This window comes from Bos taurus, chromosome 5 (genome assembly GCF_002263795.3).
Source record: "Bos taurus isolate L1 Dominette 01449 registration number 42190680 breed Hereford chromosome 5, ARS-UCD2.0, whole genome shotgun sequence".
NCBI lineage: Eukaryota > Metazoa > Chordata > Mammalia > Artiodactyla > Bovidae > Bos > Bos taurus.
The window spans coordinates 7,275,678-7,301,782 of record NC_037332.1 but is presented as its reverse complement, the minus strand read 5'-3'; the positions used below and the strand labels follow the sequence as shown (position 1 = coordinate 7,301,782).

At 36.7% G+C, this 26,105-nt stretch overlaps 1 protein-coding gene across 7 annotated transcripts in view; it reads right to left on the bottom strand.

The window, feature by feature from the left end:
• Positions 1–26,105, bottom strand: part of NAV3 (neuron navigator 3) — an 893,819-nt gene that overhangs the window by 381,954 nt on the left and 485,760 nt on the right. For 2 of the 7 annotated variants that reach the window (XM_059886495.1, XM_059886493.1), the window contains exon 1: positions 124–878. The exons of 1 other annotated variant lie outside the window; for it this stretch is intronic. In XM_059886495.1, the coding sequence (XP_059742478.1) occupies positions 124–366 (243 nt within the window). In that variant the 5' untranslated portion in view covers positions 367–878. Of the gene's footprint in view, positions 1–123; positions 880–26,105 lie in introns of those variants that run through there. 4 more of the 7 variants (XM_059886491.1, XM_059886492.1, XM_005206002.5 and 1 more) reach the window with 4 other exon arrangements.

Here is a 26,105-nt window from a genome sequence, read left to right as displayed (position 1 = left end):
TGTTTAACTCTTTTACACCCATATTCCTCTGCTGCTCCCCAATTCACAACATGCTTTATATTCTACCTAACAGGAAATTTGCATTTCAGCTTTAAAGTCTGCAGGTAACCTTTAGTCACTAACCTTGCTGTCTTCTGTCTCCTTAGCTTTTCCTTGGAGGGGTTTCTTCTCTTCAGATTCACAGTTTGATTTGAAGGTGAGCTGACAAGAAAGCATTGAGCTCTCTAATTCAGTTAGTTCCAGAGGTCTCGAAGAAGAGCGTTGTGGCCCCGTGGTGCCAAGACTTGGTATCAGAAGAGCAGTGTGAACAGGCTTTGACCCAACAGCTGGCTGCCTTAGTTTTGAGGCAACCCCAAGTACAGGCATGGCTTCTATAAAAGTATCTTCTTGCTGCCAAAGAAAATGCTTCTAACCTCAGTCTGGTAGACTCCAACTTTAGTATTTCCAGAACAAATACTTTAAACAAAACTAGCAGTCATCGTGATTTAAAAAAAAAACAAAACAAAAACTAATAATATAACTTGCAGGAAGAGGCAAAACTCCCCTTCATCTTCAGTTAAGTTTCTTTCTTGCTGGCTTGAATTCTCATGTTTTCATTCTCTCATATATTCATTCTCTCTCCTCTGTTCAGTGCGTCACTGCCCATGTAATATTAACTACTCCTTTGGGGAGGAAACTTTTCTTGAAGGTAACTGCTACAGAGCTCTTTCTCTAGGATTAAAGAGCTCCTAGATTTACTCTTTCTTCTCACTAGAGCAGTCTGAGTCTGAGCATTGCGAGTGAAAAAGAACAAAAGCAAAACCCTTCAGTCCAACTGTCAAAGCAGCCAAGAGATCACAATAGTAGAAGGACAGGCATTCTTCCTGACTTCAGAAATAATCAGCCTATATTCTCTTTTTAAAGAAAATTGTATTTCCCCCAGCTTTAAAAAAAAAAAAAAGAAAAGAAAAAAAGAATGGACCCGATTAATGGCCAAAACAAACAGCTGTTGGAAGAACTTTTAGCCCGGAAACAATCTCAGCAATGAAGCTGTTTGTCTGATTTCCAGCTATTTTTCACTACTGACAGCCATGAACCATGGTGTTCATTCTGTTTCATCCCATGAAATCAGGTTAAATTCATGCAATTGCAGCAAAAACTGCTAAATCACTCAGCAGATCATGACTGCCTAGGTTATGAAAACATAGTAAATACAAAGAGCAAGACACCAGATATACAGTAATCATTTTAAAATTTAATAATGGTGATACTAATAATATTTAGAGCTAATACATATGGGAAATATACTACATAGTGCTTACTAGGCAAGCACTTCACACATTATCACACTTAACCAATGGGATAACTCAAGAATAGGCGCGTGTATTTTCTCCACTTCCGAGAAAGGCTAACTCAGATTCATTTAAGTAATTTGATGAAAACCATGCAGTTAAAAAGTGAAAGAGCCTATACTATTTAAAGAGTAACTTTAAAAACTGAGAAACAATTTAAAATAAAACTATTATTCAAGCTCATTAAATCTAACTTAAAATTCTAAACTTCTAAAAAGTGTCCACTGATGTTTTAAATGGCTATGAAAAATAATGCTTCTATCCATAAAATGATTTTAATTATCAGATCAAGTTTCATTTCTGGTAAAAGCAGACCAGGATCTGTAATAAAAGCAAGGGGTATGTTTTTAAGAAAGCATCTCATGTAGCATACTGTCTTTAAAGTAGTTGGATTTATTTTTTTTATTTGTATAATACCTTTATTGATATATAATTCACATGTTATACAATTAATTCATTTAAAATGTAAATTCAATAACTTTTAGTCTGTTCATAGAGGTATGAAACTATTACCACAATCGATTTTAGAACATTTTCAAGATTTAGATAATGGGTCCCCAGAGAAATTCCCCCACTATTTAGCAAATCCATACTTATATGATGGTCTTGAGATTTCAATAGAAAATGTATACCTAATAACAGGAATTTATTTGATTGTATATCCCTTACGTTGAAGAATTCTGTAAGACATTCACAGATTTTGTTTTAAAAATTTATTTATGTTATAATTATCAACTATATTAAGATTTAGTAATATTCTAAGTAAAGGTCCATAGAAAAATGAATGAACATTTAGTATTCTTTCAAGAACTGGTGGCAAATATGAGAATCATAATCAGTATTGTAGAAAATATCTCTCTATAGTGAAGGAATGATTTTATTTGTCTCCTGTTTCCAAGTCTAAAATTATTATGTACTTTTAATCCAATTTAAACTTGAATTTAATCCAAGAACTAAAGTACTTTTTTTTTTTTGTTCTTTTGATATAAGTATAGAAGAAATTCACATACAAGTTAGAAACCTTGCAAACTTAAAAAGCATCCCAAGTGGGCTTTACACAATGGGATAATAAGAAACAAAGATAACACTAGTAGTCATAAAGAAATAGTTACTTTACTCTACATTTCTAGTGCAAGTCCATTACTATACATTTATAGACCATTGAACACACTGTCTCTTCCAGAGACTATGAGAAGATACTGCAAACCAGGAGATGTTCAAGTTCCTAAATCAGGTTTTATATTCTGTGAGAAGATACATGCACCCTGCAATCCTCGCATTGCAGACAAAACGGCATACCTAAAATAATAGTACTGGGAGGGGGAATCAGGTTCTGGGAAGGCCATTCAAAACATAAGCGACTTTGGGAGCGGATCACTAATAAAAAATAATACCAGTACTCCTCCGGAAGATAATTAGGACCACCCAGGCAAGCAGTCAAGCTCAGAGTTTAAAACAAAACAAACAAATAACATATTGAACAGAAGCACTGGAGATATTTTAATTAGAATTGGTAGGAAAAAAATCTAGTTGAAAGGCAAACTTTTGAGTCAAAGGTTTGCCACTGAAATGGGCATATGGGGCAGTACAATTGGCAAATATTTAAAAGTCACACAAGACAGGAGGCCCTGAATAAGGGACTTACTCTTTAAACTGTCTTAAAATTGAGCCAAAAGGGCACCTGTTGAGTGGACAGTATTAAAGCTGAGGATATCTTTTCCTACCCAAGGCTATAATTCTACCTTGTCTTATCCCTCGATCTAGAATGTATGACATATAAAGCTACATTATATCAACATAATTCTGTTTACCAACTGTAAGTAAGCTAATTGGTATTTCAGAAATGTGCTGGAGGAGAACACACTCTATTTCCTGATACAAGCAAATTGAAAACCAATGTTCACATGCAAAGGTTATCTTTCACTTTGAAGTATCTTTTGCTTATTACACAGTATCATTTCACTAGGACAGAAATATAGAATTGACAATAGTCACTGCTGATAGCCTAGGAAATTACATCAACCACTAAGTACAATAAAAACAAGCTAACTTATTATAGAGAATTTACTGTGTGCCAGGTACCGTCATCCATTTCATCCTAAAAAGAACATAACCTTTGAATAGGAGACAAAGGTGCTGAGAAGTAATGAACTTAAAGTCAGAGAAAATGGGGTTTCTCAAACTGGATTCGACAAACTACCACCAGGAGTGCTTGCTAAAAATACAGATTCTCAAATTCGTCCCAAATCTACTAAATAAGAATCATGAGGGAGAAGTTCATGAATTGAATTTAATAAATTGATTCTCTTATCTTACATTTTATTTATTTTTTTAAATCTTATTTAACTTTAGAATATTGTATTGGTTTTGCCATATATCAAAATGAATCCGCCACAGGTATACATGTGTTCCCCATCCTGAACCCTCCTCCCTCCTCCCTCCCCATACCATCCCTCTGAGTCGTCCCAGTGCACCAGCCCCAAGCATCCAGTATCGTGCATCAAACCTGGACTGGCAACTCATTTCATACATGATATTTTATATGTTTCAATGCCATTCTCCCAAATCATCCCACCCTCGCCCTCTCCAACAGAGTCCAAAAGACTGTTCTACATATCAGTGTCTCTTTTGCTGTCTCATATACAGGGTTATTGTTACCATCTCTCTAAATTCCATATATATGCGTTAGTATACTGTACTGGTGTTTTTCTTTCTGGCTTACTTCACTCTGTATAATAGGCTCCAATTTCATCCACCTCATTAGAACTGGTTCAAATGTATTCTTTTTAATGGCTGAGTAATACTCCACTGTGTATATGTACCATAGCTTTCTTATCCATTCATCTGTTGATGGACATCTAGGTTGCTTCCATGTCCTGGCTATTATAAACAGTGCTGTGATGAACATTGGGGTACACGTGTCTCTTTCAATTCTGGTTTCCTCAGTGTGTATGCCCAGCAGTGGGATTGCTGGATCATAAGGCAGTTCTATTTCCATTTTTTTAAGGAATATCCACACTGTTCTCCATAGAGGCTGCACTAGTTTGCATTCCCACCATTTTATTTGATTTGTAGCTTGACAGTTCAGGGATGGACTTTATTTTTTTTTTTTACTTTTTTTTTTTAAACTTTACATAATTGTATTAGTTTTAAAAGGCTTGATTGCCTGTAGTCAAATTTTGCTTCTTCACTTACTAGCTGTACGAATCTGGCAGTTGCTATGACTCAGTTTCATCTTCTATAAAATGGGGGAAAAATCTGTAGTTCTTCCACAAGTTACTTGTGAGAATTTAAAAAATGAGATAAACTAAGTCATTTTTCTTATAAATCTGAGGGAAAGCAGCATACATTAAAATAGCACATTATTACATTATTCTAAACCATCAATTCCTTTTAAAGAAAAACAAAAATGAATACAAATGCATTTTATGTTTATCCACATAATTTTATTTCCTGTGGTATGTATTCCTTTGTGTAGATGCAAATTTCCATCTGGTATCATTTTCCTTCTCCCTGAACAACCTCAGTAACACTGATTTTACTACAGGTTTGCTGGTGATTAACTGTCTCAGCTTGTTTGTCTGTAAAAGGATTTACTTCACATCCGTTTTTAAAAGACATTTTTTTCTGAGTACAGAATTCTGAGTTAATTATTTTCCTTCTTTGATACTTTAAAGATGCCACTCTATAGTTCTTCATTTGCATAGTTCCTAAGGAGAAGTCCGTTGTAATTCTGATCTTTGTTCCTCCCTTATCCAGCTTTTGTTATGATTTGCTCATTTTACTCATTTTTAACAATGTGATTGTGTTATGTTTCTTCTGTGTTCTTTAGTATTTAGAGTTCTTCCAAAGCTGGAAAGTTTAGAATAGTTATTTCTTTTTTTTTTTTTTGCTTCTACTATTACTTATCCTGTTAGTATGCCCATATCTTACAAATCATTTGGAAAATACAAGAACATTGAAGAAAAAAATCTAAGTATTGATACATTCATTTTTCAACTATTCAAATAGAACTTTTTTTTAGCCTGTTCTTTCCTGAGTGCACATATTTTCATTGTTCAACACAATGTAAATGTCATTTTGTATTTGCTAGTTTCTTTTTTTTTTTAATTTCTTATTCCTTTATTTCTCATGTGTTCCCCATCCTGAACCCTCCTCTCTTCTCCCTCCCCATACCATCCCTCTGGGTCGTCCCAGTGCACCAGCCCCAAGCATCCAGCATCGTGCATTGAACCCGGACTGGCATCTCATTTCATACATGACATTTCACATGTTTCAATGCCATTCTCCCAAATCTTCCCACCCTCTCCCTCTAAAAATATTTGTTGCCTCCCTCTTTCCTGCTGGGGCTCCAGGTACACACACGTTGGACCATTGGCTTTTGTACCACAGATTACTAATGCTCTCATTATTCTTCAGGTCTTTTTGTTGTTCAGTCACTCAGTCATGCCCAACTCTTTGCAACTCTATGGACTGCAGCATACCAGGCTTCCCTGTCCTTCACCAACTCCTGGAGCTTGCTCACTCATGTCCATTGAGTCGGTGATTCCATCCAACCATCTCATCCTCTGTCACCCCCTTCTCCTGCCTTCGATCCTTCCCAGCATCAGGGTCTTATCCAATGAGTCATCTCTGCATCGGGTGGCCAAAGTACTGGAGCTTCAGCTTCAGCATCAGTTCTTCCAGTGAATATTCAGGGTTGATTTCCTTTAGGATGGACTGGTTTGATCTCCTTACAGTCCAAGGGACTCTCAAGCGTCTTCTCCAACACCATAGTTCAAAGGCATTAGTGCTTCTGTGCTCATCCTTTTATATCCAGCTTTCACATCCATACATGACCACTGGAAAAACCATAGACTTGACTAGACGAACTTTTTTAGGCAAAGTAATGTTTCTGCTTTTTAATACGCTGTCTAGGTTGGCCATAGCTTTTCTTCCAAGGAGCAAATATTTTTTAATTTCTTGGCTACAGTCACCATCTGCAGTGATTTTGGAGCCCAATAAAATAAAGTTTCTCACTATTTTCATTGTTTCCCCATCTATTTGCCATGAAGTGATGGGACCGTATGCCATGATCTTAGTTTTCTGAATGTTGAGTTTTAAGCCAGCTTTTACACTCTCCTCTTTTACCTTAATCAAGATGGTCTTTAGCTCCTCTTCACTTTCTGCCATAAGGTCTTTTAACTGTGGTTTGTTTTTTTTTTTACAATCAGTAAACCTCTATTGCTACATTGTCAAGTTCACCAACCCTTACTTCTATAATATTTAAATATTTTGCACCTAACATTTCTTTTCTCACCATATTGATGTTCTCTTCTACCTTCTGTGTTTATGAGGAATACTTATAATAGCTGTTTAATATTCTTACACATGAATTTCATCCTTTCTGTCATTTTGGATTATGTCCTTCTTACAATTTTTTTTTTCCCTTCCTGGGTATGACTCACTTATACTGCTTTTCACATGTCTGATAATTTTTTCCTGGATGGGAGATGTTTTGAATTATACATTATTGTCTGCTGGATTTCATGTCATGTATGAGTTTGTAATGGCACAATTAAGTTACTTTTGAGAACTTATCACAAGTTATTTTAAAAAAGGTACAGAGCAGCTTGTTGTCTAGAGCCAATTTAACACCACTTCTAAAGAAATACAGATACCTCATCTATTAAGTGACCTCTCCACTCTAGCTGGGGAGATACCAAGAGTCCCTAGACTTACATGAGTTCTGCGGACTGTTTATCGAACTATGTTTCTGGACCTTTGCTTTTCTCCTTCTCATACGAGTACAGTGCAGTCCTCTGCCAAACACTGGAGAAAACACCTCTGTACATTTCCAGTGTTCATTCTCATTTTCTCTCTCATTCATTTTCCCCTTCCTTTCTGGTATTCTTAAAAAATTTAGACCTCTAGGTTGTCTGAACTTTGATTTCAGTCTCTACAACTCAGCACAACTGCTGGACTCTACTTGGGTTCTACAGACTCTCTCTGGAATTTGGACATTGCCTCCAGGAAGTAAGGTGGCACAATAATAGAACCAGTTTTTAACTACCCTTCTCCTGGGCATCACAGATTTATGCTGCCTTTTGTCCAAAGACTGAATAATGTCATTTTTTATAACTGTCCCATTTCTAGTTGTTTAAGACAGAAGATTAAGTCAGATCCCTATTAATCTGTAATGGTAAGAAGCAGAAATAGAGTCAGATCTTAATTTTTTTTCTCCTCCAATCCACCCTAAAAACCGCTGACTGTTACTAGTTTTTCACAATACACCTCAAAACCTTTTTTGGTTTGTAAGCCTCTTTCATTTAGCTGAGTACTTCCCTTAAAGCACAGAGAAGAAATAATTTGTACTGACAACTTGCAAACTGTTTGACTGATTGCGTTAGACTGTCTGCCAGATCTAATGAGAACATTTAAATAATAAAACTAACATAAGATACAATGAGCATGAAGTTACAACTAGTCTCCAAACTTGGCTTGAAACACTTAAAACACTGAGATCTGTTTTAGAATGTCTCTTTCCAAATCCCTGTTGGCACCATTTTTTTTTTTTGTTCTACTGATATCTGGGAAATATCTGATGTAGAAGGACGTATTAGCCATATAGTATATCTGAGGGGGCAGAAAGCCAAAATATGCCTTTATTGTGGCATTAGACAGGGAAAAAGAAGGTATACCAGCTGGCTCAAATATAAAGGCAGGTGATGAGTACAAAGGAGCCAATAATAAAACTTAATGAACATTGGGAAATGCACATGATACCCAGTAAAATGAGGAATAAGTCAAGAGAGTTGAAACTAATTATATTTGCTCTATGGCATATATTTAGCATCTTACAGGCTTCCTTACAATATACTACTGATATAGTCAATTGAGCAAATAAAATTCACCAAATTCAGAAGCCTCTTAACCACAAGGTATAATGAAAAGCAAATGTAGTAAGCTCTGAAATGGCACTGCATGTTGATACTCTCCCTTTCAGAATATCATCTTCCAGACTAAAAAACATACACATCCGGAGAAAGGACAGTTATTTTATTAAGACAAAAGTCTCTTTAACAGCTTTGCCAGATAAATTTCAGTGCTCCAATAAGACAGCAGATCTTATTCACAAAGGACATTAGTAACTTCAATAATACACTTTAAAAGACTATTTCTATTGACATATAAGTACATAAACACACTGTGTTATGAAGGTAAAGAAAGGGAACTAAAAGCCAGTCCTAACAGTTTGGTCCTGGAAAATGCAGCCAAATAATTTTAGGCATGCATGAGTACTAAGTTGCTTCAGTCATGTTCGTCTCTGCGATCCTATGGACTCCAACACATCAGACTCCTCTGATCGTAGGATTCTCCAGGCAAGAATACTGGAGTGAGTTGCTATGCCCTCTTCCAGGGCATCTTTCTGACCCAGAGACTGAACCCACGTCTATTACGTCTCCTGTACTGGCAGGTGGGTTCTTTACCACTAAAGCCACCTGGGAAGCCCAATTTTAGACATGACAATATATAAAGTCTATTTTTATAAAAGTATACAGTGGCTTGGAGAAAGAAATGGCACCCCACTCCACTGTTCTTGCCTGGAGAATCCCAGGGACAGCAGAGCCTGGTGGGCTGCCGTCTATGGGGTCACACAGAGTCAGACACGACTGAAGTGACTTACAGCATACAGTGGCTCAGACAGAAAAGAATCTGCCCACAATGTGGGAGACCTGGGTTCGATCCCTGAGTCAGGAAGACCCCCAGAGAAGAGAATAGCTAATAGAGAATTTCATGGATAGAGGAGCCTGGCAGGCTACAGTCCATGGTGTAACAAAGGGTCAGACATGACTGAGTGCCTAACACACTTCTTTCACATAACCTTTTTTTTAGTAGTGTCGCCACTTTTCATTATTTTCAACTATATGACATAAATAGGAGTTGTTTAAAATAAGAGATAAAGCAATAAAGCATAACTGTTTAAAACGTATCAATAAAATTGTTGTTTGCAAAGGTTGTACTCACTTCTCGTGAAGAATTTGTAGGAATATCACTTGAAATATTACACATTCTCACATACTGAGTACCCAATGGCATTATATTTAACCACTGTTCTTATATCTTTCAGAATATTGTTAACTATCCCCTGCTTGGTTTCAGATACATTGAGGGTCCATCAGAATGCTTTGAGTAATTCAGAAGAACTACTTTCATTTCAGAAAAATATTTTCTAAAGTTGTCTTCCTAACTTTATTTTTATCTTTTAACCCCAAAAGTGAGTTAAATTGTTGCCTGTGATCAGGAGGAGATATGTCCCTCAGGTTTAGCAAAGGGATTTCAGACATAACCAACTTTCATCTCCATTATAGGAGACCACCCAGAAAACCCACCCAAATCCATAGCTTCGCAAAGGTGGTCTTTATCAGATCATGTAACATTGTACTAGGAACCCTGGGGATATTTCAAAACAGCTGTTGGGGGGTTGGGGGAGGAGAGGAGAAATACTGAGAGATTTAGCAAGATCACGTATTATTCATCCTGCTTGAAGACATGAAAATAGGAAATGAGAAACTAGGAAGAGTGAGGATGAAAACACGTGGTCTAAGGATTACTCTCCTACTATCCCAAGTATTTTATTCAGGTGCTTGAACAGCAACATAAAATTCCATATACATTAGAGGCATCTGTTTATCCCACTGAACACAAGCGACAATCCAGGGCTACCACTTGTAGCTGTAGTGCCTTTCACACCTGGGTTGGTGCAGTGCACAATCTTCTCAGCTGTACGCAACGGCCCCATTCACAACAGCCCAGGGATAAAGTCAGACTAATAAGTGGAAAACCACGGTTTTTGTATCAGGGATATCTAACCCACTGGATTCAAAAATACATAGAAAATATACCATAAAAGATGCAAGCTTCAATATATTCTTTATAAACAAGTCTGAGGGAGCACTTTAAAGTTTTCTTTTTCTTTTTTTATCTACTTTTCACCAAAATGGTTTTCTTTATGTATATCCTTTTACTGACATAATATTCTCCTTATCTTGACATCTGTTTCCTTTGCCAATCAGTTTTCTTACCAACATATGATATCCAAATATATATCCCCTTCACTTCCACATTATCCACATTTCAAGGATTCCTTTCTTGAAATTTCAAAATGGAAGATGATTTCTGACAGCAACAGAAACTGTTGCCTAACTCTTTCTTACATATTTTTGGTTATTGTGTTTATGAACAACACATATGTTGCCCTGAAAAATCTTCCTCTTTCCTGTTTTAATTCCTTGGACTTTGAAGATGGCTGAATAGAAGGGCATAATGTCGATCAAGTGCAACAGATCTCTAAAGATGACTTTAATTAATTTCAATTAATTTAACAGGAAATTCTTTATCATTATCAATGTAAGATATATATCAGGAGCATCTAATTCTCAAAGCAGAAAATTTAGGCTAAGGCTGAGATGTTTTGTTTTGTTTTCTTCACTTTATTCCATGTACCTATTATTATCCTCCCTAAAATGCATCCACAAAAACCTTATAAGCTTTATGTGTTCGGCAAGGATGAGAACATGGAAGAAAAAAAAAAGGAAAACTAAGTTTGGTATCTAAAATACAAGCCTATTTTTCATTTTTCAACAGCTATATTTTGAAGATTTACAATCCACAAATTTAGAAGAAATGAGATTTTCAAAATTTGCTGATAGCATGCTATTTAGTAGCTGGTGATACAGTAGAATGTCATCTACTTAGAGCAAGTTTGACTCTTAGTAACCTCAGCTTAAAATCCTATTTTAGTCAACTCTTGTACTCAGGATGAGTAGCATATTTATACCATGTTTATGTTAATATTCAGTTCAGACAAAAATTAAAAAGAGGGTGAGGGGACAGGGAACCCCCCCAAAATATTTATAAGATTCCCACCAGTCTCATAAAAAGTTCACAGAAACATCTACTGCTGCCATGAGTCTTGTCTTGGCCAAGTTCTATAACAGTACGAAGAAGGTTTGGAATCAATCAATTCCACCATCACTGACAGATATCGCTGCGGTCAGTGAAAATGTCTTCAATGGACTTTAAGAACATAGAGAAAATTTGCACAGCCAAAATAAAATGGAATTAAGTACCACTAGACTTGCTGAAAATGGGATGGGCTGAAATCTATCAACAATTGGCACAATACATCCTACATTGGAACTTGGAATACAGAACCAGGGATATGAACAGTTTGCTAACTTTTAAAACAATCTCATTTTTCATTACTTAAACTCTGCTTATATTAAATGCACTCATTTTCATATTCTTTATCATAAGCAAAACAAAATCTCTCACATACATTTCTGGAATTAATACAAAAACTTTCTTCTCGTAGATGCAGGCAGATGAAAGAGGAAATGTTAGAGATGAAAGGTAATTCGTTGTCTCATCTCCTCTAAACCCCATCTGATGGAGACCATCAGATGCTAACCTGAAATCTCACAATGTACTGATTATCTCCAGACTTTCCTAACAGAAGTGTTAACTTTTACACGAGGTCACTGAAAACAAAGGGTTCACATACTCTTAGTCTTGGGGACAACACTGCCAACTTTCCACACTTTTCAACTTTCCACACTTTCTGACAAAAAACAGGCAAACAAAACAAGACCAAACACTTTGAACAAATGGAAAGTTTCATAATTCGAACTGGATGGGACAGAGATTTCTCCCATAAAGCCAATTTCCTTGTTTCTTATGAAACATTAAAATTACTCATTACAAATAGATCATTTTCATAGGATAGTTTTAAAATCCATGCCCCAAAGCATATGCATTCTAGAACTTTTATTTCTGTAATTCTTTCAGCAACATCGGCATATTTGCATTTTCTATTGTACACATCCCAGACTCTCATGTAACAAAATAGTTGGGATTTCTCTAAGAAAAGCATCACGATAAATCAGTCCCATTCAATTGTATGGCTTACTTCAACTTAGCTCCATTATTAAAGTCTCATGTTTTTGAAGCTGTTTTTTGTTGTCTTTAGCAGAAGGAAATCCTTACATGTTCCCTTCCCCAAACACAGAAAGCCTTGCTTCTACATACATTTATTTCACACACCTCAGCTTCTAATTCATCTGCTTACTGTATCTTATCTAAAAAGTGTTATCTCAACATCCCAAAGATATAAAATGATAAGAGCAGGTTCCATAGTTGTAGGCATCTTCCATCTTACTAGAGACAAACCATACAAAAATATTGCCCTATTGCTAAAAGATGCTTAGAAACACATTTACCCAGTTGAATTCACCTTTGAGGGTTAAAAGAAAAATGAGAGACCAGTCGTGATTTTTTTTACCCACCAGCTTGCATCTCTCAGCTGGGTTTTAAAAGCTATTTTACAAAATAAGCATATGGAGACCATAACTGCTATAGTGTACATAAAGAAGGAAAATAATGACAATAACATGCCACGAAAACTATACTGAAGGTGAAGTGACCATTTAATTGCACATCTGGCAATGCTAAGAGCTGAAAAGGAGAAAATATTCAGGAGAGGTTACAGTTGTCTCTGCAGTAAAAAAAAAAAAAAAAAAAAAGTACAGTGTGGTCTTAAGAGAATCACTGGAAGAACTTTGCAAAGCCTTCTAATCAACAGGCATTGCCATCAAGGAAACTAGTCTGAAGTAAAAAATAAATAAATAAAAATTCAAACTTTTTGTTTGTTTGTTTAAGGTAAACTCAGCAGCTTCTCCTCTTGGGTCTTTCTGCAAAGAATCTGACTTAAACAAAGCATTTCTGGCAAAAAAAAAAAAAAATAGGGCTTATTATCCCTACACAGAATATTTAATAAAGACATAAAATTATTAGTAAATCTGAAAGTGGGCACAGCCATTCCAGGCCCACAATTTCAAAATAGTGAGCTCAGTTTAGATAAGCTTTAAAGTTTGGTTATCCACTTTCTTTCTGTCCAGTTTACATCTTATTGGTATATTTTCTTAGTATCAGAGGCCCTATAAGCATGCTCCCAAAATCTTATCACCAGTGTGTACATAGTAAATTGAGATTGTTGTTGTTCAGTTCCTGAGTCCTGTCTGACTCTTTTGCAACCCCATGGACTATAACCCGGCAGGCTCTTCTGTCCAGGGGATTTCCAGGCAAGGAATAGTGGAGTGGGTTGCCATTTTCATCTCCAGGGGATCTTCCAGGGATCGAACCCATGCTTTCTGCATTGGCAGGTGGATTCGCTACCACTGAGCCACCAGGGAGGCCCAAATTGGGATTAAAGGTCAATAAAAAGCCACCCAGAAGATGTAAAGAGTATAATAAATTGGGAAAGAGAATGAAAAAAAAATTGAAATCAATAGGAGCAACTGCAGTTTGACAGAAGCATGTAAAATGCCAGCTGTACAGACACACGGCCACAAAGTTCAGTTTGTCCATCAGCAAGAATTCATAAAGTTGTTAACTAATTGATGGCACTTTATTATTATCTCTGAAATGTTAGCTGTAAATGTTCACTGGAAAAGACCAAACACTCCCTCCATAGGTTATTACAGATCATAAAGATGTTTAGAAGTGAGCTGAAACATAAAGCCCTAAATCTACATTATTCATTTAAAATATTTGCTTACTGATATAAAATTTATTTTTTCTCCAATTTTGGATAGGGAGGTGAGGAGTGGCAAGTAATGAAATAAACATAAAGCTAGCTAGAACAAGATATTGTGTGTATAAGTAATATTCAAAGCCAACTAGGCACAAGGGCTTCCCTGGTGGCTCATCGGGTAAAGAATCTACCTGCAACGTGGGGGACCTTGATTCGATCCCTGGGTTGGGAGGAGCCCCTGGAGAAGGGAAGGGCTACCCACTCCAGTATTCTGGCCTGGAAAATCCCATGGACTGTATAGTCATGGGTCACAAAGAGTCAGACAGGACTGAGTGGCTTTCACGTTTACTTTCAGGCACAAGGAGTGTAGGGTCAACATTCGGGCATCATTTGAGAGGAAGGCAGATAAAAATGCATGTCACATGCTACCTGGCGGCTTCACCCATTTCTTCTAGTTGTTTGTGCTCACATTGGATAAGGAACTTCGAGGTAATCCTGGATGATAAACTCATAGGAAGGGAAGCAAAGGAAAACAAATGCCATTATCTTAGACTCAATTTGAAAATACTGACCCAGTACCAATTCTAAACAGAAAGTGAAACTAGTGGTTTTCCAGTGTGGTTTTCCAGACCTTTCAGACGTCTCTTAAGTTCTGTCTTCCAGTAAAAAATGCACCTTCTTTTCTGACAGAGCTAAAATCATTTCTTTACATATTAATCACATTAGAGGGTATTCACTAAGTCTGAAAATATAGATGAATACTTTAAACAATTCATGGATATTATACTCAAAACATCATAAAATGATAGCTTCGGTTTCCAGACTTCCTGCTTCTAGTATTTCTTAAGTCTTCCTTCTTAACGCTTTCCAATGAATACTGTGTTCATTTCTCCCAAAAATACCTTGTGATTATACACACATCTCCACTAATAAATTCTTAATAACTGTCCCATCAAGCTTCTTCCTGCCTTTGAAATTCTATCTTACACTTCCTCAATATCCCTGCTCTCATTCCCTGTCCTCTCAAATCATTCAATATATGAGGCTAGCTTGACACATAATATAATATATTTCAATTCCCCACTTTCCCTGGTGTATGGTTACATATTAAGAAGTTTCAAAATACCACAAAATATCAATAGAAAATGATCCAGTTTTCTTAGACATCAGATTATTATTTTATTGGAATATCTAAAACTGTTAGTTACCACACCCAAGTTCTCGTTCTGAGAGCTCATTCTTGGCAATCTAAAAATTACAGTGTGTGGTTCAGAAAGGATGTGGAGATGAAATGCAGGCGAAAATGATTTGATGAACTATGACATCTCAGGAAGCCATGACCACACTTTATATGAGAACTAAGATGTTCTCATATAAAGTGATAATTTTATGGGACTATGGTGTAATTTTAAAAGCTACAACTTACTGGAGATGGTATACATGATAATTTAAAAACCCATTCATCAGGGGGTGTATCAGGATTTTCTAAATGAATTATATTTAACCTATCTACTCATAGTAGAGATATCCTCAGTCTACTGAAATATTTAAAATGAAAGGTCAACATTTACTATGTGCTTCTGAAAAAACATATGCTGTAATTCTGATAATGAGAAAATAGTAGGTTAATAACATAGCAGCATCTTCACAGAACTAGATGTTTCAAATTTCGCCACTTGAATTTTTAAAGTTTAAATTGCATCCCTGCCTATTCTAGTATCCTGTGGATCAAGGCTGATCCTCATTTGCTTCAATATAAACAATATAAGTAACTGTCATGCCATAAATAAAAAACTCACTGAGGAAGTTATGACTAAAACTATTGTCTACAAATTATTTGCTTTTTGTATTATCTATTTATTCAGCCTAAAATTTTACTTTGAAATAACAAAGAACGTCTGACTGGTAGTGAATACGGCCAGGACTAAAATTCAAGAAACATACACCCCACTCCCTTCAATGATCGATGCTCACCACCTTGTCAATTACACTGCCAATGTCTTATGTCATATCACTCCCCACCCCACCCTTGACAGTCTTCAAGGATCCCTGCCGTTAATAGCGTTGACATAAATTCTAGTAAAATCAGCACATCTTGCAGCACATCTTTGGGAACACGAACAAAAAATACATTTATCTCTTCCTCTCCCCAAACTGTGGATTCACATTCCAAACTAACTGATTAATAGCACCAGCAACAGCCACATTCTAATCAGCATTTTGCAACCACGATCAAGCTGAAGACAGTCTTAACTTGTTTTAAACCTTGCACATCCAGTAGTTCACTGTGTTTTGCTGGTTTTTAATCACAGGTGAGTCCCTCAAATGGGCAATTCCTGTCGTAATTAGGAGGAAAGTAGGCCTGTGCTATTGAGGGGTCCCTTTCTCACTTTACAAACTGCTTTTCCACAGTTCTTTAGTCCTTTCCATAGGATCCAGTGCTTTCCCTGTTTCTATAATTTCCTCTGCTTACCACACATCGGTTGTTTTTATTGGCACCAACCCACTCTTTCCTTTTGAACCCAATCTTCCCTCCTTACTGATGTTTTCTTGGTATAACATTTCAAATAAAGATTTCCATTGTTTTGTGTTGCTTTATTTCTTTTTTGATTTGCATGGTGTAGAGTTTGGTGGAAGTAGAGTTCAGTGCCAGGCCATGGAAGAGAAGGCAGAATGTCTGATTTGGAGACCACATCTCCCCAAAGGTTTCTTGATAAACTTATCACAGGGCAGAAAATGGTAGGAGACATTGGCATGTTCACCTCAAATCAGTTTTTCCTCAACTGATTGCCATGAAAAGCCATGAGTCTTCTTGGGCATTGATATACTACTTTCTCTGGGAGATTGGACTTGGGAGTGGCCACCACTCTCTAGCATGATATTCAGTCAGTGGTCCCTTAATGCACATTAGATATGCAGATGGTATCACCCTAATGGCAGAAAGTGAAGAAGAACTCAAGAGCCTCCTGATGAAGGTGAAAGAGGAGAGTGAGAAAGCTGGCTTAAAACTCACCATTCAAAAAGCTAAGATCATGGTATCTTGTCTCATCATTTCATGGCAAATAGATGGGGAAAAAATGGAAACAGTGGCAGATTTTATTTTCTTGGGCTCCAAAATCACTGTGGACAGTAACCGCAGCCATGAAATTAAAAGACACTTGCTCCTTGGAAGGAAAGCCATGACAAACCTAGGCAGCATATTAAAGCAGAGACATCACTTTGTTAACAAAAGGGCATATAGTCAAACCTATGGTTTTTCCAGTAGTCATCTATGGATGTGAGAATTGGACCAGAAAGAAGGCTGAGTGCCGAAGAACCAATGCTTTCAAACTGTGGTGTTGGAGAAGACTCTTGTGAGGCCCTTAAACTGTGAAGAGATCAAACCAGTCCACCCTAAAGGAGATTAGTCCTGGATATTCACTGGAAGAAGTGATGCTGAAGCCGAAGCTCCAACACTTTGGTCACCTGATGCAAAGAGCCAACTAATTGGAACAGACTCTGATGCTAGGAAAGATTGAGGGCAGGGAGATACAGAGGATGAAATGGTTGGATGGCATCACTGACTCAATGGCCATGAGGTTTAGCAAACTCTGGGTGATACTGAAGGATAGGGAAGCCTGACGTGCTGCAATTCATGGTGTCACAAAGAGTTGGACACGCCTAAGCTATTGAAAAACATACACCATCTGAAAAAGATAAACTCAGAATGGCTTAAAAACAAACATAAGACCTGAACATCCTAAATAACTTCATATAGTGACAATACATAGGGTGTTTATTTCATAATGTATACGAACATCAAGGCACTGTACTGTACACCTGGATTTCCCATGTAGCTCAGTGGTGAAAGAATTTGCCTGTCAACGCAGGAGACACAGGAGACGTCTTTTCCGATCCCTGAGTCAGGAAGATGCCTTGGAGGAGGAAATGGAAACCCACTCCAGAATTCATTCTTGCCTGGAAAATCCCATGGACAGAGGAGCCTGGCAGGCTATAGTCCAAAGTGTCTGTAGAAAGGCGAATCCGACTGAACACACACACACACACACGCATGCTATACACCTGAAACTGATACAATATACTAAGTCAATTTTACTTCAGTACAAATATTCAAAGAATCAAAAAGCAAACAAATTCTAAAAAATTAAACATGCATTCATGTTCATAGCAGCAATACTCATAATAGGCAAAAGGTGGAAATAGGCCAAAGGCCCCTCAACAGATGAATGGATAAACAAACTGTGGTATATACATACAATGAAAGACTTAGCCTTTAAAAGAAGTAGTGATATGTGCTACAATGTGAAAGAATCTTGAAAACATTGTACTGAATGAAAGAAGCCAGATACAAAGATATCATACAACTCTAATTTCTATGACATATTCAGTATAGGTAAATATATAGAGGTAGAAAGCACACTGGTCGTTTCCAGGGGATGAGCAGAGGGGTAGAAATATGGAGTGACTGCTTAATGAGTATAGTGTTTCCTTTTCATGTGATGAACGTTTTGGAAAACTAGATAGAGTTGGTGGTTGCGCAACTGTAAGAGTATACTGCTACTGCTAAGACGCTTCAGTCGTGTCCGACTCTGTGTGATCCCATAGACAGCAGCCCACCAGGCTCCCCCGTCCCTGGGGTTCTCCAGGCAAGAACACTGGAGTGGGTTCCCATTTCCTTCTCCAATGCATGAAAGTGAAAAGTGAAAGTGAAGTCACTCAGCCGTGTCCGACTCTTAGTGACCCCATGGACTGCAGCCTACCAGGCTCCTCCATCCATGGGATTCTCCAGGCAAGAGTACTGGAGTGGGCTGCCATTGCCTTCTCAATTTAGAGTGTACTAAATGCCACCAAATTGTTCACTTCAAATGGTTAATTTTGTTACCTCATCTTATTTTATAGCATTCTCAGCCAATGTCTGTCTTCCTTCTTTCCACCTATGTCCTTCTCAGAAAGGAATTCATATGTCATTTACTTATTAATACCTTCTTTGATAACTCCAACCCCAAGTTAACTTTTATTTATCTGAGTGTTTATGTTGTCCTTCATATTCAGTCATTTGGCCATCAGCTATTCATTAAGAACCCACTCTATGTAAGGCACTGTGTTAAGTTCTGGAAAAGCTTTCACTTGAGACAAATGGGAAGGATTATGTAATCAAACTAAAGAAGGTCTAGATCAAGTCAGTAAATGTACTTCGATAAAAAGAAACATTTCTCGAGATTATACAACCTAATAATGTGACTGAGACTTGATGATGGAGGTTGTCAGAAGAGAGAATTTAAAATATGTGCTTTATTGTATACTCTCTTAATTATTATTGACTATAATTAGCTCCCCAAATATTAGAAAACAAGACCACATTCTACATAAATTACCATGCTCTTACATGATGCCAAAAGAATGAAAGAATGAACGGCTGGTGAGTACACAGATATTCATGGACCATAGGAGTAGATGGTGAAGAACGTGTGGAAACAAGTTTGCACTACTACCTAAATAACTAATAATTACTATATGAATTAACACTTTTATTCTTTTACATTTTAAAAATTCATCTACTATGCATGTTTACTTGCTATTTGAGAGACATCTTTCCAATTGAAAATATTAAAAATTTTCCCCTTAGGAAATCTAACTGCCTTAAATATTTATTATTCAGTAGTCATATCAGGGGAATGTGATATACAGCTATTTTTTTATCATTCACTGCATATTTTAACATGAGCAAGTAATTTTGAATTAAAATAAAAAAGCAATAAAACTGATTTAACATAAAACTTTTAAGTGGCAATATTTTTTTAAAAAAGGCTTCATTTGAATTTTGGACTACCTTTACTCATAATGGCTTGGCAGAAATATTTAAGTAGTGAAAAGAATTTAAAAATTTGTAAGAAACATATTTGTTGACATTATATATGAAATGTCTCAAAGTGAAGTGAAGTGAAGTGAAAGTCGCTCAGTCGTGTCTGACTCTTTGCGACCCCATGGACTCTGTATAGTCCACGGAATTCTTTAGACCAGAATACTGGAGTGGGTAGCCTTGCCGTTTTCCAGGGGATCTTCCCAACCCAGGGATCAAACCCAGGTCTCCCGCATTGCAGGCAGATTCTTTACCAGTTGAGCCACCAGGGAAGCCCATGAAATGTCTTAGTTCTATTTATTTTAATTAACTGTCCCAAAGTGTTTAATCGTGGGAAGAAAAATTTGTTTAGCCTTGTTGGTCTGCAACATTACTCTAAGTTTAAAAGTATTTTCCGATTTTAAAACAGTTACCAGTCTATAAATGGAATCACATAATATCACTTTAAAATAATTATTCACTAATAAACAGTTATTGATCGATATGAAAACACATAATGGATCTTGTACCAAAAAATCTGTAAAATGACTAAGAAGTTTAGAAAACTGACTAACAGAATTTGGAATTAAACAGAAAAAGAAAATATCCAGGCAAAACCTGGATCAATCCTGAGCAGAACAGTTTGTATACTCAGGCATTTGAGAATCTGGTTTTAATAGATACTTGAGTTAGTATTTTTATAACAGCAAAGGTGACAAGCCAATAAAAATATTTAGCAATTCAATTTTTGCTGCACTGGAGCAACCAGGAACCCAACCAAAGGCAGATCTGATACACAGGCCACGTATATATCTGCCAAACATTAAAGCCAAATGATTTGTAATTCACCGTGGAGAAAGCCACACAACAGTGGTTTTGCTATGAATTGGAAATTAGCAATTTAACCCAATTTAAAGGACAGAGATCAAATACAAAGAATAAACGACCCACATTCACAAAGTATTTTTCTATTCTGAATTTTTTTCATAACTGAAAAAAAGAAAGGTTAGTAACTCATTCCTCAGTTCATTGGTTAAAATGCAATAGTATAGCAAGGAAGAAAGCGAGACAATGTAACACTGTCATTAAAATATCATCAAATACAGGATGTTGTATAATAAATGTACCCTTTACATTATCAAAAGGAATTTTCAAAGCTAAACAAGAAGAATGTAATTTTTAAAGTTCTTTTGGGCTTCATTAACAGAGTTTAATTGAAACTCATTTTCATTACTCTAGTATCAATTTACAGAAAACAATTATTTGAACTCTCAGGAAAAATTTTGTTTTCCTTTTGAATACCTGAGAATAATACCAAATCCATTTCTTTTATTTCCATCTTTCCTCCTTAAAAATCAGAGATAAGCTTGACTGAGCTACAAAATGTAAACCACAAAGTTAATATAATATGAAATTCATGACATACCTAACTTCTCAATCGCTTAGGCCTGGTTTTCCTAGAGTCACTTATCAGGCAAGGATTAATTGTATTTGCTATAAAAAGTCAATGATGTATTTTTAGCTGATTACTATCCAGTATTCCTTTGGTGGCTCAGATGGGAAAGAATCTGCCTGCCAAGCAGGAGTCATGGGTTCAGTCCCTTGGTCAGGAAGATCCCCTGGAGAAGGGAATGGCAACCCAACCCAGTATTCTTGCCTGGGAAATCCCATGGACAGAGGAGCTTACAGGTTACAATGGGGCTGCAAAAGAGTTGAACACAACTTAGTGACTAAACAACAACAATCCCCTGAATATCTAGGTTAACTTGGGGAAGGAGAGAATGGGGGTGGGGTGGGGGGTGGGAGGATATATTCTTAAAATATATACCAAGCATCAAAATATACACCAAACCTTCTGAATAAGAATCATTTCTCATATTGCTCAGTTCAGTTCAGTCGCTCGGTCGTGTCCGACTCTTTGCGACCCCATGAATCTCAGTACACTAGGCCTCCCTGTCCATCACCAACTCCCAGAGTTCACTCAAACTCATGTGCATCGAGTTGGTGATGCCATCCAGCCATCTCATCCTCTGTCGTCCCCTTCTCCTCCTGCCCCCAATCCCTCCCAGCATCAGTCTTTTCCAATGAGACAACTCTTTGCATGAGGTGGACAAAGTATTAGAGTTTCAGCTTCAACATCAGTCCTTCCAATGAGCACAAACAGTTGAAGGCCAAAGGTTTCTTCTAAAAGATGGATTACCATGGTTTACCCATTTTTATATTTATATGTACAATTCTAAGATGTTCAACTTGGAGCCCCTGAGAACTAAATGACCATTCATTCATTTATCAAATACTGAGTCAGCAGCAACTATGAGCAAAGACGCTATAAACACTAGAGACCACCTGAAACTCTCATGACATTGTTAACTGGCTATACTGCAATACAAAATAAAAAATCTAATAAAGAACAAAGAGAGGAGAGAGGCATTAGGCATGTCATCTCTCCCTCAGTAGTTTAACTGAAAAGGAAGCAAAGATAAGGATCTTTTCACTAGAAATCATTAAAACGTTAAGATGAACATCTCTGATGGGCTAAGAGAGCTACCCGCAAAGGGCTGAGGAATGAGGAAGGTCAGACGTGAGGGGCAGCTCTTAGCTATTCCACACAAGGAACTGAAGTCTTTGGGAGCAAGCCACCACAAGTATCCCAGGTGGTCTTATCATTAAGTACAAAACCCAAGAAAGAAAAATTTAAGCTTTATATACTAAGTTTTCCACTTAGATGGAGCACACTACTTTTTTTAGAGTTTCAGCAAAATCAAATATCCCAAGGACCATTTTTATTCATCAAAGAATGAAATAATGCAAATTAAAAAATATTAATGAACCAGTACTGTAAATACACAGTTTTGAAATAGAAATTCTGAAATCATGGGAAAAACAAATATCCATCTCTTCCTCTGGATGTACGTTTGTGTTCAAGAGATACATATAAATGTCGAGGATATGAATTTTAAAAATAGGAGAAGAAATTACAATCATGTATTATAATTAATTTTTAAGATCCATTATATCTCTAAAACCACTTTTAGTTAATGGTTAGTTTTTGTTCACAATGATAGTATCTTTAATGTATGTTATGTAATGATGTAAATTACATATACAGTATTATATATATATATATATATATATATATACATACACATACACACACACATATTCAGTCATTTCAGTCATGTCTGACTCTTGCAACCCTATGGACTATGGCCCACCAAGCTCCTCTGTCCATAGAATTCTCCAGGAAAGAATCCTGGAGTGGGTTGCCATTTCCTCCTCCAATATACACACATATATACATACCTACAGTACACTATGGAATCATGTAAGTGGCGGAAAGGAACTAACAGTTACTGAGTAACATCTATGTGACAGCCACTCTGAAAGTAGCTTACTGAAATCCTAAGCATTGCACTCCGAGCTAGGTTATCATATCAGCTTTTGTAGTGCAGAACTAAGACTGTGTGATTCAATATTGTACCCATGATCAATCTGGATGGATTAGAATCTGAATTCCAAAATAGATAATGTTCTTAGATTCTAATGCCCAGGCAGGCAAAGCAAAGAAACACATCATCTTTGGTAAGAAAAGACTTTGTCATATTTTCTCCTAATCACCTCTTAAACAAAATGACAGAATGCCCTGGGAATAATGAAAAAGTTTTAAGAAAACAACAAGGAGTATCCTGGGTGAATAAAAGGATTTAAGAATAAAGAAAAGTCTAATGAATACTAACTTCTACCTTCCCTAAAAAGGAAATATGAATTTACTAGAAATGAATGAGGATTTCTTTATCATGGGTTTTATCTCACAAATTTGTGTCCATTAACAAGCAGATCTTAAAAACATTCCTCCGAATTAGTTCTTCACAACTCATTCTGTTATAAAGTCAGATATGTAGGTCACTTATACAGATGCCAAAATATGTTACTACTGTATTTTAAAAGCAAAGCTACATAATCGTGTCCAAATAAAATTTTGGATTGTTCATAGACAATAGTTTTGCCTACTGTACTTAAAAACAACAAAAAGAATGTTTGTTAGTAAGTTAAATATTAGATTACTAAGGATAATATCAAACTGATGACTTTAGGGGCAAATGCACTAGGTATTTTATGAGTAACCATCAAAATATCCACATTCCCTCAAAAAGAATATGAGACCCAAGAACATCAGACCACTGTACACATAATAGAACCCACTGACTTTATACCATGATAACAAACACTTTTTCTATAAAAACAGCCAGACTAAAGTTTATGTATTTTGTAAATGTGAATACCTCGGTTTATTAGCTATGGGAGTTGAGCTCTATGTTCCATTTCTGCTTTGGGAAGAGTTTCATTTCTAAAGACCACCCATAAATACAAGCCAGTCCCTTCCTTCTTCCCTTCTTCCCTTTTGGCCTTTACCAATGCTTTGCTGGCCAAATTGAATCTTTGCAGTGGCTGCCAAGTTCAAGGCCTCAAAAGCCATCTCATGACACTCATGTTGATGTTCCAGGAAAGTCCAACTCTACTATTATTAAGCTATTATTCACCCATGATTTGACATGTCTTCCACTGTTATATGTCTCAGAAAGCAAGGGCATGTCATGGTGAGACTGATGCCTTTTAACACATTATTCTACTTGTGCCGTTGATTTTTTATATCACTGATTCTGAATATTCACTGAGACAACAGTTGAGATACTGGAAGAATCAAATTATAATAGCATTAAAACTAAGTACAGATAATATAAAACATCATAACTACATATATTCATTTCATATTTAAAATATATATTACAGGGACTTCTCTGGCTGTCCAGTTCGCCTTCCAGTGCAGAGGGTGTGAGCTCAATTCCTGATCTGGGGGCTAAGATCCCATATGCCTGGTGGCCAGAAAAACCAAAATATAAATCAGGAGCAATATTGAAATAAATTCAATAAAGGTTTTAATATATACATATACATTATATATACACCAATAAAATTTGTGACACTGTAGAGTATAGTAACCAGAAGTCTGTGTTCTAACATCAGACCAACAAATGTCAATCACCTCTACCACTTACTAGTATGTAACTATGGAAGAGTTCCCTAGCCTCTGAGTATTTCGCCTTCCTATTTGATTTTTTAATAAAAAAATAATTATCTATGACAAGGCTAAAATAGGAGAATATACATAAATAATTTAATAGCATGTGCAATGTACATTAAGATCTCAAAATTAATTTTTAGGTGTTATCACCACTACAAGCATCATCACTGGGGGAGGAATAAACCTTCTTAGTATTTATTGCGAGCCATAGCAACTAAACTTTGGCTCTATCACATTCTGACTTTAAAATTATAACGAGACAATAATTCTTAATAAAGGACTGTGTTGACTAAGGTCTTTAAAATCATGTTCAGTGGTTTACCTGCTTCATTAATTAAGCTAATCAAAGCATTTAATTTTCTATAAATTAAAAGTCCAATAAAGCAAGGGAGGCTCAAAAGTTGTGTATGCAGTAGCCTGTTATAAGAAAGAGCTCCAATGAATCATGTTGCTTGATATCCCAACCCTTGTGTTATCTCTTCTCACACTGACTCCTCCCACATGTGCTCTGGCCAATGGAAAAAGAGCAAACACCATACCAACAGAGGCCTTAATGGAAACTGCACACTGGGGTGTGCCCTATCTCTTGCTCCACAGACAAGCTAGGCTGCTGAGGATGTATGGTCCAGCTGAGAGCCAGTATCAACTGCCAGATACGTGAGCAGGGCCACGAGGGAGCAGCCAACCCACTGCAGATGCTTGAATGCAGCCAAAACACAGGGAAAAGCCATTCCAGCTCGGCAACACAATGATTTGTTAATAAACGGTGGTCTGGAGGTGTTTTGTTATGTAGCAAAAGCTAACTGATAAGAGTATTTCTCCTCCAATGAAGTAATTCTAAGTTATTCACCTGGGTGAAAATGTGTTTCATTTCATTAATTCGTTTTCATTCATTTATACCTATGTTTGGTACATAACACATTGAAAAACAAAGTCAAATCATATGTGAATCTTGCTCTCCCTTGGATCATTCGTACAGACGTGGATGAACCTAGAGACTGCCATGCCGAGTGTCACACAGAGAGAAAAACAAATATCACGCATGAATGTATAATGTGGAATCTAGAAAAATGATATAGTTGATCTTATTTGCAAAGCACAGAGAACAAACATGCGGACACCAAGGAGGAAAGAGGTAGTGGGAGGAATAAGAAGACGAGTTGACACATGCACACTATTGACCCTATGTACACACCAGATAACTGAGGAAAACATACTGTGAAGCACAGCGAACTCTATTTCGTGCACTGTGGTGACCTGAATGAGAAGGAATTTCAA